General features: G+C 38.0%; 2 protein-coding genes across 3 annotated transcripts; one reads left to right on the forward strand and one right to left on the reverse strand.

Moving 5' to 3' along the window:
* The first annotated feature begins 352 nt into the window (after window positions 1-352).
* Window positions 353-6,158, forward strand: LOC141596632 (tubulin gamma-1 chain). The gene is made up of 11 exons (XM_074416836.1): window positions 353-601; window positions 1,919-2,119; window positions 2,828-2,939; window positions 3,170-3,570; window positions 3,733-3,786; window positions 3,863-3,967; window positions 4,233-4,307; window positions 4,418-4,462; window positions 4,587-4,715; window positions 5,678-5,782; window positions 5,876-6,158. Exons 1-11 carry the CDS (start codon window positions 473-475, stop codon window positions 5,942-5,944), a joined length of 1,425 nt encoding a protein of 474 aa, XP_074272937.1. The 5' UTR covers window positions 353-472; the 3' UTR covers window positions 5,945-6,158.
* A 695-nt stretch (window positions 6,159-6,853) lies between these two features.
* Window positions 6,854-15,787, reverse strand: LOC141596633 (mitochondrial carrier protein MTM1). 2 transcript variants are annotated; one of them, XM_074416837.1, is made up of 10 exons: window positions 15,433-15,787; window positions 14,526-14,600; window positions 12,684-12,806; window positions 11,586-11,645; window positions 11,087-11,257; window positions 10,626-10,725; window positions 10,118-10,209; window positions 9,883-10,032; window positions 9,730-9,788; window positions 6,854-7,343 (listed from the first exon to the last, which is right to left on the reverse strand). In XM_074416837.1, exons 1-10 carry the CDS (start codon window positions 15,646-15,648, stop codon window positions 7,196-7,198), a joined length of 1,194 nt encoding a protein of 397 aa, XP_074272938.1. In that variant the 5' UTR covers window positions 15,649-15,787; the 3' UTR covers window positions 6,854-7,195. The 2 variants fall into 2 exon arrangements, with proteins under 2 accessions (XP_074272938.1, XP_074272939.1); XM_074416838.1 differs by having other exon boundaries at window positions 12,684-12,823; window positions 15,433-15,637.
* Between the last annotated feature and the right edge of the window lie 4,497 nt (window positions 15,788-20,284).

Raw genomic sequence — 20,284 nt, forward strand, 5'->3', positions numbered from 1 at the left:
CAAGCTATACAAAGTATATTACTTGCATGAAAAACAACTAGCTAAAATATCCGTCAAAATCAATGCACGTTCAAATAAAACCTTAATCTCGCATATTCAAACTGAATTCAGGTGAAATAATTGCAACCCAAATTCGATATTTAGTTATCTCTATACAACAATCATTATTCATTATTAAAATCAATATACTCAAAATTGCTTTTGGTTAGTTAGCCTTTCTTTATCACAATGGACAACTACTAGCAAACTACTTTCCTCACTTTAACTAAAATCATCATCATTAATTTCCCCTCTCTTTTCAAAAGCAATTCCGCGCCAATTTTAATAAAATCAATAAAAATAATAATATAATAGTACGGTCTACTAGTGGAGTGAGGGTAGCGATTAGTGAGGGAGTGCAAAATACAAAACCCCCAAATCAAAAACCCTAGAATTTCAATTTCGACGAACATTAAACCCTAAATCCCCCAAAATGCCGAGAGAAATCATAACATTACAAGTAGGACAATGCGGAAATCAAATCGGAATGGAGTTCTGGAAACAACTTTGTCTTGAACATGGTATTAGTAAAGACGGCATCCTCGAAGATTTCGCTACTCAGGTTTCTTCTCGCTTTTCTTTTCATTTTCTGTATTATTATTAATTTATTGTAATTTTTCGTGATGTTAGAAATTATCAAGGTTGTGAATTTGTATTGACGAATTAGGGTTTGCGATTATAAAATTCAATTGCGATTAAGTGAGTTTAGTGTAAAATTATGGTTAATTGGGTTTGGATTAGATGGCAATTTTTAATCACGTTTGTTGTCGCTAGAATCGGAAGTTTTATGTTTGATGTTTTTCTTCCCATTTCGGACGATATCGTACTAGGTTGCGTTTAATGTTCACTGGCTAGGTCACCTACACGTTTGTTAGTTGCAAATATTACTATATTCATCATGTTGTTTGGTTCTCCCTCCCGGTTCTTAGGAATTGCTCCATTTACTTTCTGCAAAAAGATGAAATCTTAGGATGTGAGGAGGTAGTCGGTCTCACTGTCTCAACATTAAATTTTAGCCTCGTTAAATATGCTCAAAATGGAAAAGGAGCGATTCTAGAAATAGGCCAAAAGTAAATTATGGAGCAATTCCTAAGAATTAGAGGGAGTATTTGATTTGTAAAGAAAAAGGATGTTGTCAGATGGACAACTTGATATGATTGGTACATCATTTGTTTCAAGTATGAAGCTGTAAGCTTATAATATCGACTGCTAATATAGTTTCAGAATTTTAGGTGAATGCTAAGTTGTCCCCTAGCTTGTCAAACTAAGGAACATATGAGTAGTTTGCAGATTACCCTGTTCATGTAGCAGAGTTACTTGATACAAAAAATCTTATCGCACTAATCATTTTGGATTGTTTCAAAACAGTATTTTTGTGCCGTTAGAATAGGGGCGAGGCTGTGTATATATGGCCACCTCACCACGCTATTTGCAAGGCTCTTGAGTCGTGAGGCACCGGGATCATGTTGTTGTGATGTGTTTTTCAATTTTAAAGTAGATCAAAGAGTGAGTGAGGATATGAGGTAGGTTGTTGTGAAAGGCATTAGGTGCTATGAGTTCGGTAGAAACTATACAACTATATATCCTTAAAGGAATTTCCCCAGTTCTTTTGCATTTGCATCTATTGGCTTATGTGCCTCTTCATGAACATATGAGGAATAAAACACTGTTCAAAGACCGGGCTTGTGTGAAATGGAAAAAATTAAATAGGGCTATACTGCTCAGTTTATTAATTCATCTTTTGAGCAATGTGTACTGCTATAGTTGCTTTGCTCATAATTGAGAATGAGATTAACTGGGCTGTCTAAGTCTGTCTGTTGCTTATGATTCTAGAATTAGAATATCTATTGTTAATTCTGACCTGTTGTCATGTCTGCAGGGAGGTGACAGGAAAGATGTTTTCTTCTACCAAGCTGACGATCAGCACTACATACCGCGAGCATTACTTATAGATTTGGAGCCTCGAGTAATTAATACTATACAAAACAGTGAATACCGAAACCTCTACAATCATGAAAATGTTTTTTTGTCCGATCATGGTGGAGGTGCTGGGAACAATTGGGCTAGTGGATATCATCAGGTCCGTTTCCTTTTTAAAATACGGATTTTATTGATCTCTGTTCATCCTGCACCAGCTATCTGTTATCTTGTTATACGAAATTCTCGTTTTCAACGTTCCTCAAATTTTATACCATAGGTCTGGCTTTTATTCTGCGCGACACATTTTTTTGGACTCTTTTAATTGTCCACTGCTTCAACACTTGACTCAGTTTGAGTATGAGATGAATTCTTTTGACATTTTGTGATTCGTCAGCTCTCTTACTTATTTCACATTTCAACTATTGTGGTTTAGTGGAATATGCTCTTTTCACAACGATAACTCAAATTATTGAAGCCTTTTGCTGACGGTTCAGGTCCCTTGTAGCAGTATCTTTGATTGAGTGTATCTGTTTGTATTTAAAAGAAACATTGTCATAAATTGTATTTTCTAAAATACTTTGGTGATTTCAGGCAAGTATGAATGTATTGAGTGATTTTCATTAGCTCTATTCACCAAGTCTGACATCTTGTTCAAATTTCTTTGCGTTTCTGGATTCTTTCTTCAGTCTGTTTTATTCTTCTCTCTTAATTGTTTAGCAGGATTCCTGTCGTATGCTCATACTTGTCATCTTCCGAAAGTGTTTCTTATCCTTCAATATTGGCTGGTGTTTCTTATAGCTTGTTGTATTACTCTTGAGAATTGTTATTTCGAGTCCTTCATTAAATATAGTTGGTCTTGTGCATTTAGGGGAAGGAAGTTGAGGAGGATATCATGGATATGATTGATAGAGAAGCTGATGGAAGTGATAGCCTTGAAGGTTTTGTTCTGTGCCATTCAATTGCTGGAGGAACAGGGTCAGGTCAGTTCTAAACGAATCTATTCTCTACATGAACGTCAATGAAGAGATAGAAGAGTGTAGCAAGGTTTTTTTTTCTTTTACCTATGGATCTTGAATTTTGGAGTGAAAAATTCTGTCACTACATTACGCTTGCATATGATGCATATAAGTGAGCGAAGCCATTATCACCGATGATCAAATGTTCTTTTTTCCAGTGCATATCGTTCTCACTTAACTCTTATTTTTTGCAGGTATGGGTTCATATCTCCTGGAGACCCTAAATGATCGTTATAGCAAAAAGTTAATACAGACATACAGCGTGTTCCCAAATCAGATGGAGATCAGTGACGTTGTGGTGCAACCATACAACTCTCTGCTAACACTTAAGCGGCTAACACTAAATGCGGACTGTGTTGTTGTTCTCGACAATACTGCACTTAATAGAATTGCTGTAGAACGACTCCATTTGTCCAATCCTACTTTCGCTGAGACAAATTCACTGGTTTCTACCGTAATGTCAGCCAGCACCACCACATTACGTTACCCTGGATACATGAATAATGATTTGGTTGGTCTTCTTGCTTCTTTAATTCCAACACCGAGATGCCATTTCCTAATGACGGGATATACACCACTGACTGTCGAGCGGCAGGTAAATTCTCGTGAGAGAAATCTAGTTCAATTTCAGAATCTACAGATACACTAAATTGTTCTTTATATCTAGGCCATCATGTAATTTTGCTAGGAACTCGTTGATGTCGGATTTAGTTTATTCACTTGGTTACTGATTAGATCTTATAATAATCTGATGCAGGCTAATGTTATTCGAAAAACAACTGTACTCGATGTCATGAGAAGACTTCTTCAGGCATGTTTTGCTTTAAAACTCTACTGAGCTCAGTAACATACATAATGGTTTGCCCTGACAATAATATTTTCTGCAGACCAAGAACATTATGGTTTCTTCGTATGCTCGTACCAAAGAAGCTAGTCAGGCAAAGTATATATCAATTTTAAACATTATCCAAGGAGAAGTGGACCCAACACAGGTAAAATTTAAATATCTTGTATTCTAGGCTTCTAGCTACTGTGTGATTGCTATTTTGTGATTTAAGGGGCTGATGTTCATTAGACTTCTGAACTGAGAATGTAAGCAACCTACAGAAACGCACTCAGTCATTTTGCTCTATGCATGCGTACATATGTCTTATAGTAGTAATACATTGGCTTGAGCTGTTTTTTGTTCATTTCCGAATATATATATATAGCACCATTTCTCTCTTTCGCTCCCTGATCTCCCTTTCTTGTGACCAGGTTCATGAGAGTTTGCAGCGAATCCGTGAAAGAAAGCTAGTCAATTTTATTGAGTGGGGCCCTGCTAGCATCCAGGTCTTAATTTAAATTGACATACATGAAATGTATCAGTGTTTTCTTTTTCATTTACTTTGTTATAATCCCTACCTTCTAATTGGTTGTCTTTCACTTTTCTGGTGTTCCAGGTTGCTCTATCGAGAAAATCACCATATGTCCAAACAGCTCATCGGGTAAGACATTAGCGTCTTGGACTCCTGGTTATTTCGCCTTTCTCAAGCCATTGCATACGACACACAGTCTATCTGATTTATGTGTTTTGTTTCTCAAGTGAAGTATAATGTTTGTGTTTATTAGGTAAGCGGTCTCATGTTGGCAAGCCACACTAGCATTCGACATCTCTTTAGCAAATGTCTGGGTCAATATGATAAGCTGCGGAAGAAACAAGCTTTCCTGGACAACTACCGAAAGTTTCCAATGTTTGCAGTAAGTCAACGTAAACCATGCAGTTGCCTATTTAATTTAACTGACCGCTGTCAATGTACCTTGAGTTTATTAGTTTGCCTTTATTTATTTTTTAATTTAGTGAAAAGGCCACAAGGGCAGTTTTGATGTTTACGGTATCCAAACTTAGGATATTAAAACCACCGATCATGACGTCATTTTGCATTTTCAGTTCGTTCTTTCTGATATTTGTCTAGGTCCAATGATCCATGCGTTCAGGTGGCAATGTGGTTAATCGGGTCGGTTACAAATTGGGTCATATTGGGTTTTGATTTTGTCAGGTCAATAGTGTTGTTTGAATCGAGTGGGGTGGTTGTTGAATCATCTCTAGATCAGGTTTTAACTGAGTGAGAGGTCGTGTCAGGTTCAGTCCGGTTTATTATCGGTTAGCTTATTAGCATATATTTTAGCTTGTATTTTCAAGTTCACACTGTTATCCATCTTTGTTCAGCAGCTCATAAGAAAATGTTATAGACCAATCTCACATCTGAAAATATTACACTAATCCCACAGCTGATATAACCTTGTTATTGGGTCATCCATTGGGTTTAGACAAAATCGGGTCACGGGTCGTCTTCAGTTGGTTTTCGTTAAGGTTAGGGTTGGCAAGTAGGGCTGTTATTGGTTATCAGTTTGGCCTCAGTTCAAGTTCAGACGGTTTCGGTTCACCAAATTTCCAGGTTGTATTGCCTGAGGTGGAGTTATAGGCATTTCGGTAGGGTTTCTCGGGTCGGATTAGTTTTTGCTAGCTCTACTGCTCTACCGTGAAGTGGTTATCAATCTAGTAGACATTTGCATTCTGCTTAATCTTGTTCGTGAGTGATCAATTTCCATAACGGCACTACCAGTTTTTAACTCCCGCTATTGATAATGGCCGTCAGTATCTTGTAGTGGGTATAAGTTCTTCTGTTTGCTCTAATCTCTTACATATGGAACATGGTCAGGACAATGATTTATCCGAACTTGATGAAGCAAGGGACATACTCGAAACCTTGGTTGATGAATACAAAGCTTGTGAATCCCCAGATTATATCAAATGGGGAATGGAGGTATTCTAGTTTTTATTTTCTATCTAATCAATTACTAACTATTTTAAGTATTTTTCCGTCTCTAATTATGCTGACAAACACGTTATTTTTCAGGATCCAGACCACCTTATGTCTGGGGAAGGAAGTGCCGCTGGAATGGTCGATCCAAACATGCCGGTCTAATACAAGCCGTTCTCTCTCTTTTTCCCCCTTTTTTCTTAGGTGTGCGTTCGTTCAGTCAACATCTCGTGGGACTAACTTTGCCTATTATATAAAGTTATGTACAGAATTACGCAAACTCTACTTGTGCTCAGTTTGAGTTTAGCCTTTGGGTTTAATGTTTATTGTGCGTATTGGTGACATTGCATGGTCACTCACGAGTCACAACTAAAGAAAAGTTGCCAAATCTCGAGAAATTTTCGATTTTTTCAAGGTCCTCATACAAGTAAATAGCAATATGGCAAATGCTAATGACTAGAAACAATGCCAATTGACGACCTTGATCGTTTCGGGAGCATTGACATTGACATTGACTGTTAATAGCTCTGCAAATTGGATTTTTAGCTTCTGGCAACTTTATTTTGATCCAAACCCAAGTAAAATGCCGATTTTAGATTTTTAGCTTCCGGAACCCAAGTAAATTGACGGTTATAGATTTTTAGCTTCCCGGAAGTTTCTCCTGGGGGCATATAGTGCTCTTGAGTGTTACAGATAAATCGATGATGTAGAAGAATTAGGAAGCATTGCGGAAAATGACAGTTTACTGTAAGAATATTAGTTACCCTTGTTAAACGGACAAACACTCAGCAGAGTGGACAAGGTCTTGGATTAAAGCAGTTGCTTATAGAATAGGTCCAAAGGTAGTAATGCCGAGATTGATGTTCTAAACTTTTTTACCTTCTCTTACAAAAAAAAGTACGGTTGCATATCACATAATTCAGCTTTCGTTATGCTTATTCTCAAGTTCTTCATCGAAGCTCATGCTCTCCGCATTACAACAAATTGAATAAATTTTGATTTTCCAAAATATGCAACAGAAATTGAAAATTTATATAATTGGCTGGAATGTAAAGTATAGTATAAATACCAATATACCATATGAATTACCAATAACCTAATGGAAAAACAATTGATTATATAAGAATATTGCTTTCATTTACAAATGAAATACTTATTTATACAACTGTTGCACATTTCTAAAAGATTTTTTTTTTCCTGTATGGCGGCTTCCTGCGAGTTCATTCTCTTTTTGAAGTTAAAAACTACAAAAATGCTGGGGAAGTAAAGAATCAGAGAAATTGAGAGCAGGAGAACAAGGTTAGGTTACAGCAGTGAAACCAACTAACCGAGCAAATATCCAGCAACCTCCACTTTCGGAAATTGATTTGGCAAAGTGGCTCCCAGAAAAGCGTTTGCGCAATCCGGGAGTGTTCATTATCCCCAAGTATCTTGGCCAGTCACATGTCGATGATATAAGGCATACTTGACCACCTCATAAGATGAGACCACAATCCCAACTGATGGACCAGCTCGAGCAACTCGAGGAGTGACTCCCGCAAAGAGCCCTCTCCAACCACCATCCCTGTCAAGTTAACAAATGGTTATTTTACTTTTTTAAGGGAAGAGAGATTTATATACCTTTGCCTGGTGCTTGTGAAGCTTCAAAAATGTTTATTTTCCAAGTTCTAATCAAAGTAGTTTAATATACTCGCAACATGAAACTTAAGGAACGTTATTGGAAAGCCTAAAAACTTATGGACGTTCTAAGGTAAAGATTTAAATGATGCATCAATTTTGCAGCTATCAAGAATCATGACAGCATCTGAAAAGCTACATCAATTTTGTTGTCTAGTTAAGGATCTTTTTGTCAAAACGACCATTGGAATTAAATTGTTTTCCGAATTAAGGTTCAAAACTAGTTTCCAAAATGACGGAAACCATCATTAAACCTTGAAACAAAATTCCTATACTGCCTCGCACCGTCCCTCTGTTTCCTTCGCTAGAGATCCATTCCATTATTCTACAGAGTACAGTCTCTGACCTTTAAATTCCCCTATCTACATATAGAAACCTCAACAAAATATTGCGAAAATGTAATGGCAAATCACTGAAATCAATCATGACTTGTGCTAAATCAACAGCACCACAAGATGTTATTAGCATTCGTCTACAGTGCAATTTAATTTTTCATAACTGGGACCCTAATGCGGAACATATAAACCATTAACTTTTTTTATGGGACAATTTTAAAAGGTAGAAGACGGCGGCATATATGCCCAAAATATACATCCGAACAAGCATTTCAAGGAATCTATCATTGAAGCAACACATCTCATGGTCTAGTCGTCTAGGTTTTAGCTCTTGCTTATTTATGGGTAGAACTTCTCAAGGACGGAAGACTAATCGTCTTTTAGATTTTCTTCGTTTATTTTCTGGGATTTATGTGTGATTTTGGCTAGTTTAGCAATTGGTTTAACAACAACAACAACAACATCAGAGCCTTAATCCCAAAATGATTTGGGGTCGGCTGACATGAATCATCCTTTCGAACCGTCCATGGGTGAACGCACGCCTCAAAATGCGAATAAAAAAAGGGAAGATGAAAAACAAAAAGGGAGAACGAAAATGTAGTGGAAAGTCAAGGTGAACTTAGGGGTTTTAAAATCGAATTCCGTCTTTCAGCAATTGGTTTAACAAAATGGTTAAATTGGTAAATAGTTTTAACAATATGGACATTTGGTAAAAGACCATCTAATTAGACCCGGCAAACGGGTGAACCGGGTCAGGGTCGGATCACATTCGGTTTGCAAAAATTCAGGTCATGCCGGGGCCGAGTCATATTCAGGTCAGCTATTTCCAAGTTATTTAGGGATAATGGACCGTGTACAACAATAAAACATTCGGGCCGGGGTCATATTTAATCGCGTCGATACAGGTTACAGGTCAAGTTCGGGTTCGGGTTCTCAGAGGTGTCAGGGCGGGTACGGATCGGGTCATCCAGACCGGGTCAGTTTGGCAAGGTTTACCTCTAATTAATGCATCTCTACGAGTGTTTAATATTTGTTGTAAACACTACCTCTAGGTTTAGTACGGCTATAAGAATACCAGGTACCGTCACCTAATCTTTGTCTCAAAGAGGCAAACATGAGTCACATGACTACTCCGAGTAGGACGACTATGTACAATTCCTCAAATGTCATAGGCGCACATGAGCCACCCAAGAAAAAGGGTGGTTTAGTTGAAGAGAGAATTCTTGGTTGGGTTAATGATCAGATCAATAAATCTTCACGGGGAAGGCAGTACACCTGGGTCCATGGGAAGGCTGAATGTGAACATATTTGTCAGGCAAGCTCTGACGTCGCTTTCAATGTGATGAGTGCAAATACGACATTGACACTGATAAATGCTCTAAAGAACATGTATGGGAAGACATGGCGACAAATACGGTATCTTTGACGTCCACATTATTTGGTTTAGAGATGCTCGAAAATATCGTAACAACCGAACATATTAGGATTATTTGGTTTCTGAGACTAACTAGTAGTCACATACTCACATTATGAGCACTTTGGAAGCGTACTAGGTTTCAGTTATGCTTTTTACTTGATCATTGTGGTAACTAGTATGCAAGGCTTTGATGCATGTGGAGGATCATGGGGTGCACAAAATGCACCAAGGCATGCATTTGATTCACCACAAGCACAGTTGTGAATTGTGATGCATGGGGGCACTCATCATCATTTATCTACTTGGTGTGCCAGTGCGTCGCAAAACTTGCAACACTCATGTAATTCTCAGTGCTAATTAAAGTAATTTAAAACTTTTGAACTTTAATGAAGAACTTATGGAACATTTTTGGTATATAAGCCTAAAAATAAGGAAACCAAAATATGATTCAGTACAACACTAGAATGCGAACACGGAATTCAACAGAAACAATTAATCTTACATGAGCAGATACAACATACCTCCATATCTCCATCAATGTCTGTCTAGTCGTCATCTTCATCTGCCTAACAGGATCTTTCTGCAAGACACGAACGGGACAAAATTATCCATACCTGTCTTATAGTGAAGTAACACATATCAACAAAGATGACAAAGATATAAGGATGAATAACCTCTATCTGCCTCCGTGTTCTTGCAACATCTAGCGGACAAGTAGCACAGGCAGCAAGACTACCTGCACATAAGCCAGCAGCGAAATTTGCTCCTAAAATGTTAGCTGCATTCACTTTATCACCAGTAAGACTTAGAATTTCTCTGCGGATCTGAAATGACAGGAGTCAGCATTATCTTAAACAAGTGGTTGTTGATAACAAATTAACACCACAAGATGATAGGTACGTGTCTTACAGGTTCAAGTACTCCCCAACAAATAGCAGAGAAAGGAACATCGCGAGCCAGTTGAGCTCCAAGACCGGTCCACCAAACACGATAATTTTGCACTGTAATAGTAATCGGAAGTTATGTACAATGAAAGAAAATGTGTTGTATAATTGCTGAAAATTGACAGAACAAACCAATGAATTTCCTGGATCTAGCTTAGATATCATATAATGCAAGTTTTGCAACACAAGTGGTCCGCAATCAATGAAGCATAGTAGTACAGTAGTGCAGTAAAAAAATCTGGTTAATTCCGTTTTACGAAAAAATCCGAGATGGGAAATTTACAATCAAAGAACATGCCAGATCGGATTGGGCTATATTAGTTTGTTTCTCAGACAATCAACATCCACCGCATACCAAGGGTAACAATAGTCTATTACAGATTCCATATCTAAGTCCACTCTTCAATTCGGCTATGAAGTTTTATATGTGCCTGGGGCTGGACTAATTTAATCAGTCATGAGACTCCACTTACAATTTTGATAATGATTTGCACTTCTGACAGGAGATACTGCCCCCAGCAAGGTTTTCCAAACTCCTGGAGGCTTGACACCAGCCTGGACGTCCTTAAATGCCTACAAGTTGACAAAGGAGGGGGTGTAATTATGAACCTTATTGATGAAAACAGTAAATACTATATGTCTACTAATGAACTATAGAAGTACCAATAGATCAACAAAATGAGACAGTTTTAGCATCCATTAAGGAGTTTACTTCTTGAATTTACAATAAAATAATGCATCAATCTAAACTTTAGCCCCAGTGAGATCAAACTAACAAATTAGCATTCGAAACTTCAAAAGTTATGTACAGTTCCTGGCAAATAGCATATTTTATAAGACAAGATAATTCTGGATAGTGGATACCAATAACATTTAGTCACCAACCATATGCAAATGACAAACACTGGCGGAATATTGAAGACTGAAAATATACCTGCATACGGGTTCGTGCCAGTTCTATTGGATAACAAGTGATACAAGCCAGAACACGGGCAGCAGATCCAGCAACCAATGGAGAATATGGAGTCAAATTTGATGCATGTTGTTCGGTTAAATCTTCCAAGTAGTTCCTCAAAATATCATAACAAGGTAAGTATATTCCCACCTGCACCACAGCCACACACAACAACAACAACAACATCAGAGCCTTAATCCCAAAATGATTTGGGGTCGGCTGACATGAATCATCCTTTAGAACTGTCCATGGGTGAACGCACACCTCAAAATGCGAATAGAAAAGGGAAAATGAAAAACAAAAGGAAGAGCGGAAATGTAATGCAAAGTCAAGGTAAACTTACGGGTTTTAAAATCGAATTCCAGATTTCTTTTATAAAAACTTAAAATTTAAATCGAGAGAAAAGATAAGCCTTGACAATGTAAGAAAATTTCTCAAACGATAAGCCTTGACAGTTTGCTGATAAAAAGACACTTACAGTTGGAATGGCCAGCGCTAAGCTAGCATTTGTGCCCCTCCACAATCTAGAAAATCCTTCCTGCACGACAAAAACTGTTAAAGCTTGATAATTATTAACAATATTCAAAAGAGAAAGTTAACTTTTAAAATTTAAATAGTACTCCCTCCGTTTCACAAAGACTTTCCTATTTGACTTTTCGGGGTCAAAGTTGTAAACCTTTGACCACGAATAAGCAGAAAAATATGAAAAAAAAAAAACTATATTATGAAACTAATATATTTCTATTTAACATCAAAATAACTTTCAAGAAATTATATTTACAACAAAAATAATTAATGTATACATATAGAAAGCTATAGTCAAGGTGTCGTCTTGGAGACCGCGTAAAGTTAAATGGGAAGGTCTTTGCGACACAGAGGGAGTAGAAAAGACGCGTCAATGGGAAAGGAAATTCTTGCTATGGCATGACCACGATTTGAATTGTCAATTTCGTTTTTAATATACAACAGACAGTCGAGACAGCTACCTATCCTATAACTTAGAATTGTCCTAGTCTTTAAGCATGGTTAGAGAAAATCAAGGGATACCTAGGTGTCATGTGTCAGCACTGGCTATGGCATAAGGAATACTTGTTCTACTGTAAGAAACAGGCCCTAAAGTTGGCACTTCTTTGATCATTGGTGTTTAGTACAATTCTCCTTTCACCTTCGTAATTTTCAGTCAAACTATTTTATTTGATGGAACTTTATACAGCTTGCCAGATAAGTCTTTCTAAAGATTCTAAATCGGAATCAAAGCTTAAACAGATGGAAGACGTTAATCGTTGAGGAAAATGCACTAAAGATCCCTTATAGAAGAAACATGACCACTAAATAGTTATTTCCAAAGTGTCCTATTTTCAAAAATCTTATAATTATAAGTATTTTGACATATCTTATAATTATAAGTTTATTAATCCAACACGAGGATTTCACGAACACCATACAAAAGCATCCATAGAAATTGCAAACTGTGATCCTGCCTTGGGGACTGCAATCGGCAAATTGATACTTCTGGGAACTGTTTAATGTTTAGTCTAACAAAGCATGTACATAAAAGTTGCAGGAACTTTCCAACCTGGCGTGTGACTTTGGTGAAAACGTCAAAGGTCCCTTTATACTGAGAGCATTCAGAGCATGCTAGACCATCTCTAAGAGTTGAAGCATTGCGCGACCGGGTAATTTTCACGTCTGGAAGCATCTAGAAAACAGTATAACCTGCATTAGCCAGAAAATTACGTGTTCTGAAGTGCCCAAAACACAGTACAATAATAAAGCACACAATACAGACTATCGGATACCATAGTCACATATATATTGTAGATTTGTAGACTTATAACATCACACCCCTTAGGCCCTTACAATGCAGTGGTGTAGCAGAAATGTATACACTGACGATCAGCTTGACTTCTAGAGTTCTAGTGACAAGCAGATAGGAGATGGTATTAATTCCAAAAGTAGACCATTCTTTTGTTTATGCTAGATTACAGATAGGTATAAAGAACCTTTTCTGAGGAGCCAAAAACAGACACCTGCTTCAATGGTATGCAGTGCCTCAAGCTAAAAGGAGGAAAAGAAAACTAATCACTTGCCTATCGTTTTGTATGCTTTGTTGTAAAAGAGAGGCAATAGCTTTCCTAAACTGGAGGCGAACCTCTCAATAAAATCTTGTTTATATCTGAACTCTAAAATGCTTGTAACTTACGTAGTACATACCATACTAAGAAAGCTTAAAGTTCTACAAGGCGTAATGGCATTGTATGCGTCCACAAGGAATTTTGCTAGCTTCAAATGTCCAGTTAATATAGTTTGTTAAGGCTTAAAGATGTCATCCCTAAACAGCATACCTATATAGGCAAATATTTCATAAAACCTACTGCAAAAAACACTGCCTTACAGCTACAGTGTGCCACCTGAGTCCTGACATACGTGACAATGACTTGATCAGAAGATATCACTATATGACATTTGGACTATTACCAAACGATTCAAGAATGTCCTCTAGGAAAATGTCAATTGGACAATTTGGCAATAACCAACTTTGCTGATATTAAAATGCCAACTCCCTTAACAAAATTACAACACATCCAGAACTAACTAGGTCTGATAAGAAAATTGTCAGGTTATGAACGAAACCCAGAGAAGAACACCGAAGCTATGTTACTAGACTCAAAAGCCAGTGCGGTACCTAAGTGCATGTCGGGGTGCCAGAACTAACTATTTTGAGCAAAAATAGTCTGTCCTTTTCTGTCTAGAAAGTGTCAGTGTGTCATGTCGATATGCTACTTAACTAGAGTGATGTATCTAATACCGCAGGTAAAGATCAATATATAAAACAGGGAAAAAGGCACTGTGATCAGGCTTGTGTTGCAGTCAAGTAGAAAAGGAGGGCATTTTCCCGATAGGCTACCACTGATATATGAGTGAACAACAAAAAATCGAAAGCTTAACTATGATCAGTGCACACGAAATTGTAAGAAGATTGTCTATCTGTTACTAAGTTGCAGGTATTAATAGACAAGATCAAGTGTGGTAAAAACACACGCATCCTGGAGAACCATGAGGTGCTAGTGTAACTAAAATCAAAATACCAAAATATTTTCAACTTTATTGCTTAGAGCAGGGGTTCCAACTTCTGAGGATGAACATGTTATCTAATAACAATAACACTTCCTGAAGAATATCGCTTCTTAGCAGCCAGTGTCCATCTCCATTTCAAAAATATATCCGATTTTATTTCACTATTTTGGCAATTTCCAAGTTTACTTCAGCCACTCTTTGGCAAGACAATCCAGCTTGTGTAACTTCAACTCTTTTTCATCGTGAAACTCCATATCAAGTAATTACGCAATTTAAAAAATCACATTTAATGAGGAGTTGAGGACTAACAAAGCGAAATAAATGTGAAATATCTAATTACCACTTTTGCATCGTCACATGTCGGCAAACATTGGTTTTGATAAGGAACACCAGCAGCTTGTGCTTGTAATCTTGTCTGCCAATAAGTTCATGTATTAGCAATCAGTCACTTGAATCAATTAATGGCAAGACTGAAACGAAATACCACAAATACTTACAGCATCAATTTTTTTGCAAACTGAATAGCAACACACACAAAAGAACGGAAATACAATTCAGAACATAGCAATAATTTAGCTGCCTCCATATACTAAAGAAAAACTTTGCTTTTGATTTTCCAGAGACATTTTTGAGTGATCATTGGTAATATTCACCATATCTGATGGAGCCAATGGCTCATTATTATTCGGCTCTGATATTGGGTTTAAAGCAGTAAGTTTCATCCAAACTAGTTCCATTTTTTTGCAGTGTGCAGCAAGAAGATACAACTCCTAACCAAATTACCGCCACGAGTCAACAACTCAATCGAAAACAAACTCTATATACACTCTAACACAGGGGTAAGATCGTGTATCCACAAAGGCCACAAGTCCTTTCACTGACCCACACTATTACTCGAATGTACAGAAAAAACGCATACACAGGTTGAATTCAATAATTTCCGCGCTCAAAATACAAGAGAAATGACGTGATCGAAGGAGAATACAGAAATAATACTCCCTTCGTCCCAATAATTTGTTTAACTTCGATTAAAATACTCCTCATATATAAAGAATATAAAAGGTAAACAAATGACAAAACATTTATCGAAATGATCATCATGTGATGATATTTGAACAAGCATATGAAAATGACTTAAACAAGTAAAAAATCAAATCAGGCATCAGTTTGACGACAAATATCACATCGGAAAATGAAAAAAAAAGTGAGTTTATCGAAACCCTAGAACATAGAAAGGGGGGAGGAACCTTAGCGACGTCGAGAGGGTTAACGATGACGGCGGAGATGACGGCGGCGCCGGCGGCGGAGAGAGCGCGTTCCGTCAAACTCAAATTAAAATCCGACAAATTCGGAGGTTTCCGATAATCAACTCTCTCATCTTCATTCGACATCGACATCGAATTGTCGAAACCACCGCCGTTAACGGCCGCCGGAAACAACGTCGACGGTGGCGCGTGAGGCATCCAGTAAGTCAGAGATTAACTAAAAATGAATGAAAACAGCAAATAGTCTGGAAAATGGAAGGTGAATTTATTCGTGGCGTAGAATTTAGGGCGCCAAATAATTTGGAGAAAATTGGAGTTCGTTTGACGTGTTCATTTCAGTCATTGCCTATGTAATGATGTGTCGTTTACTAGACCGGTAGACGGATGAGCCGGCTCCGGTTCAAGTCGAGTCAATTTGAATTCCATTATTTTTTAACAATTAGTCTCACTATAGATGAATATATCCGTTTAAAGTAAAAGACGGGTCAAATATACTTAAAATAGTGACATTTTTAGGCCCCACTATGCAACTTGTTGCTTGTCTTATGCTTAAAGTGGGTGGATATTTGACCAGTCTATAACTATAGACGGATATCCTCCTTCTATAATGAGATTTTTTAATGGGATGTATTTTCTCAAATACGAATTTTACCCTTTTACATACGTCTTTTACGACTTTACCCTTGTCATTTTTTAAAATTCCCCAACTCAATTGATTTTTTTCTCCAGTTCTTCATATCTCCCTTCACCATCAACACCACCTCCGGTCAGTCAGTCGCCGGAAACCACCTCCTCCGGTCAGTCCAATCGTCATCCGACCTCCTCCCATCGCTCATCTCCCTTTTCACACAGTCCCCTCTCCCGCAGTACCCTCCTCATGCTCCGACCACCACCGGCCTCGGCTACCCTAGTCGCCTCCCTCCCCAGACCATCTTCGGTTACCAACACCACGAATACTGTAAGAACACACTTGGCTGATGATGCTAAGTTTAATTGTTATTTTATTGTTTGCTCTTAGTTAAAATTGATTAGTGTTTGAACCAAACAAAGGACGTCCCATGAAGGCTCAAATGATCAAGATTGAAGGCAAGACAAAGATATTTCCTAGTCATAGTCAAATGTTGTAAGAGTAAGTGTAACATTCTCATTTGTCAAAGTGGCTGCAAGACCATGGAATAGTGCGCTGCATTGTGGTTTCTGATACTACCGTATGGAGGAATTTTATACGAAATGTTTAAGTGTTGAAATCTTTACAAACCTCACATTTTCAAAGGTTTAACATTTGAACCATAAAAGTTTGAAAACAAATCTGAAAAATGAAATCACAAATCTTTCAAGTTTAATCCTCTAGATTTGTGCATTTATTTTTTACCAAAATAGTAAGGTTGAACTTGTCAAAGTTTAAAGCTAGAAATTTTTTTTGCCAATTTGGTAAAATGTCACATGTTGAGTGTTTGGGGAAGAGTTTTCTGAAAAATATTAAAGCATTGTGTGCTTAGGTCTAAACCTAATACTTACCATCCCTCAAAGGATACTTATTTAACTATTGGATTTAATTACTCTAAGATGTAATTCTTAGATGATCAAATCCACTATAAATAGAGAGTCTTTGCTTCATTTATTACCTAAGACTTTTCAAAGCATTTATTGAGAAATTTTGCAAATCATTTATGCATTTAAAGCTTTGTTCTTTAAGTATTTGCAAAACGTTTTTCCTGATTTAAAGTCTTCGTTTGTTTTTGTAATACCCGTCTTTTTAGGGACCCGTTGACTGACCTTAGACACCTTTCTTGACCTTCGGAAACCTTACGAGTGATGTTTTATGACGATGTGAGTCTTTGTGCGCTTGTAACTCGATCTAGCTGAGGTTACTCGATCGAGTAGCTTGGGAGCTCAATCGAGTAGAGGTCACTCAATCGAGTAAGTTGGTTACTCGATCGAGTAACGGGTTTGCAGCGGGGAATTATAAATCGTAAATCGTGAAACCCCAAATCATTTCTCTATCTCCTTCCTAAACCTAAATGTTATCTCTCTTCTCCTTCACCATGGTTCACCCCCTTGATGCCCTTGTGAATGAGTACACCCTTGGGATGGGATGCTTGAGTCGGGTAGCGGTATTGACGCCGGATTGCTTTGTATAGATGGTCTTGCTGGTTGATTGCTGTCTTGTGATCGGATGCGGAATCGCTACGGTTTGCTAAAGCTAGGTTCGTCTACTCAGTACTGTTGATTGTATAGAGGGTCTATTTGTAACACCCTCATACTCCAAGTGCCTTACCAGGACCACTCAGGTATAAGGATGCCACCATCTCGGTTACCCGAGGCATGATATTCATAAGACAATAACGAAACAACTTTAAAATTAATTAAAGTTTAAAGTGATTACATAGCAATTCCAAACTGATAAGAAGAAATACAAGATTCTCAGACGGTCTACTGCTAAAACTATCAAAGCTACAAAACACCGTCTGACACAGCGGAAGACTTCTAACTGCCACGTGATGACTCATCCCAGCTATCCCATACGCGTCATATCATACCTGCTCAATAACTGCTCACCACCCCCGAATGGATCACCACAGTTTTTAAAACATTTAAACGGGGTTAGTACTAATCACACAACTCAATATATCAACAATAAGATAAACAGACAGCTTAACCGTCATACACACACAATCACGCCAATCCCAACAATCTCAATCACTGACTGTCCACTGGACCAGCCCTGCCAGTGGGGGACCGCAGCCGTACCCACCAAATCCCCGCTCCACATAGTGAGCGATAACCCTGTCCATTAATGTGCACATCCCCTTCCGTGGCGGGTTCCACGAAGGGCGAAACTAGGGCGTGAAGCCACTCCCGCAAGTGACCCCACTCAGCCGAGGACACGCCTCGAGAATCATAGACAACAATCACAATCACAATCACAATCACAATTCAATTACTATATCAAACAATCAATCTCAACACATCAACAATCATCCCATTATGGGACTAATACCGAGTAGGAAATCCCTACCGGAAAGCACAACAATCGACGGTCTCAACAAATTTGTATCAAAAAGCCTCTTCTACAAATCCTCCTCCTATCATACATACACATAACCACTACCAATCATTATCTACAACAAAACTCCCAATTCCCCATATTAGGGTTTAAACAAATTCAAAGAAACAGTATAAAATTGGTATGTAGATCTTACCCTTGACGCAAGGAACACTATGATGCAAAGAACAAGATGATCCGACACTCCTAGCCTTGGGGATTTGCCAAAAACGCAACGAGAGAGAACTACGTAACTCCTTTTTCTTTTGAAGGGTTTAGAAAGGTTAAAAGTGATTAAATAAACTGACGGAAACCTTTTATATCAAACTCGCGTTATTAGCAAAACCCATCAAAACATTCCCCGTAAACCGGCTACTCGATCGAGTAGCTAAGGTACTCGATCGAGTGCCCCCTTACTCGATCGAGTATCTACGTTACTCGATCGAGTACCCAACAGGTCAGAAACTATTTTAAAACGCAACTCACCCTTACTCGACAGAGTAAGGCCTACTCGATAGAGTACCCAAAGACTCATAAATACGGAGTATTACAGTCTTCCCTCCTTAAAAAGAACTTCGTCCCCGAAGTTCAACCCATACTCAAAACAAACATACTAACTCGATCAAGACACAACAACGTGACTAAGAACTCAAAATAAAACTCCAACCCAAACATGAACTCGTAACACCAACGCCACTAACTATTCCTACCTCCACAACATGGCTCACGATATCGTATCGACTCCATTATATCTCTCTCAACACTAACTCCATACACTACCAACTAGTTCCGTAATACATCATCCAGAGCCAATCCAATATCAAAATACCCCTAACATCAAACGGAATGTTACATTCTACCACCCTTAAAAGGAACTTCGTCCTCGAAGTTTACTTACACTCATAAACATCATCATGCCACTATCAAAACTCTCGAACTCCTAAACATCACACTATTACAAGCACGGCCATGGCCTTTTAACAACATCAATCACAAAACAATTCCCTCCTTTACGCTATGCTAACACTCTACTTCCAATTATTTTACAACATGCACAACCATGAAACTCACTTTTATCGCATCCTACTCCTCTTAAGACAAATGTTACGTCCTCGTAACTCACTAATACTAAATCCTTAGTTAAATCATCTCATCATCCTCATCATCACCACATGTCAAAGATAACCGCCTAGAACCTCATTTCTATAACCGTTCCTATTTCCATGGCTTTCTTACTTAAACAGTTCTCATACTTCAATTCACTCTGCACTCCATCTAACTAATACTGCAAAACCCTCAGCTTAACCAATATTCCAACTCTTCCACATTACCGCAACATGACATACCTCTCTACATAGACTATATAAAACTTCTATCGCCAAAAGCATAACTCACAATCCACACGTGTTACGTACACTCACACAAGATCCTCAAGTTCTTTTCTTTTATCACTGCACAACTCATACATGACTTAACAAGACACTAAATCCAAACACCCTTCCCTCACTGGCCCAACGAAAGATTAAAACCACCTGCAGCTTTCCGATCATTACCACACATGTTCTACGAATCACTTGCCATGACTATGTGCACCGATGCTTCATCTACAACAAGGTCAAAAGTTCTGTACAACCTCTTACAACTGTGCCCTATCAACAGAAAATCACTATACCATCACAACAACAAAACATACACAACGTTCTCCCATATCATACTCTACCCTCACACCCAAGTTGAAACTGGTAGGAAACATCAACAAACAAAACAACAGTCTACATGTTCAACCAA

The sequence above is a fragment of the Silene latifolia genome, chromosome 8, assembly GCF_048544455.1.
Source record: "Silene latifolia isolate original U9 population chromosome 8, ASM4854445v1, whole genome shotgun sequence".
Lineage (NCBI taxonomy): Eukaryota > Viridiplantae > Streptophyta > Magnoliopsida > Caryophyllales > Caryophyllaceae > Silene > Silene latifolia.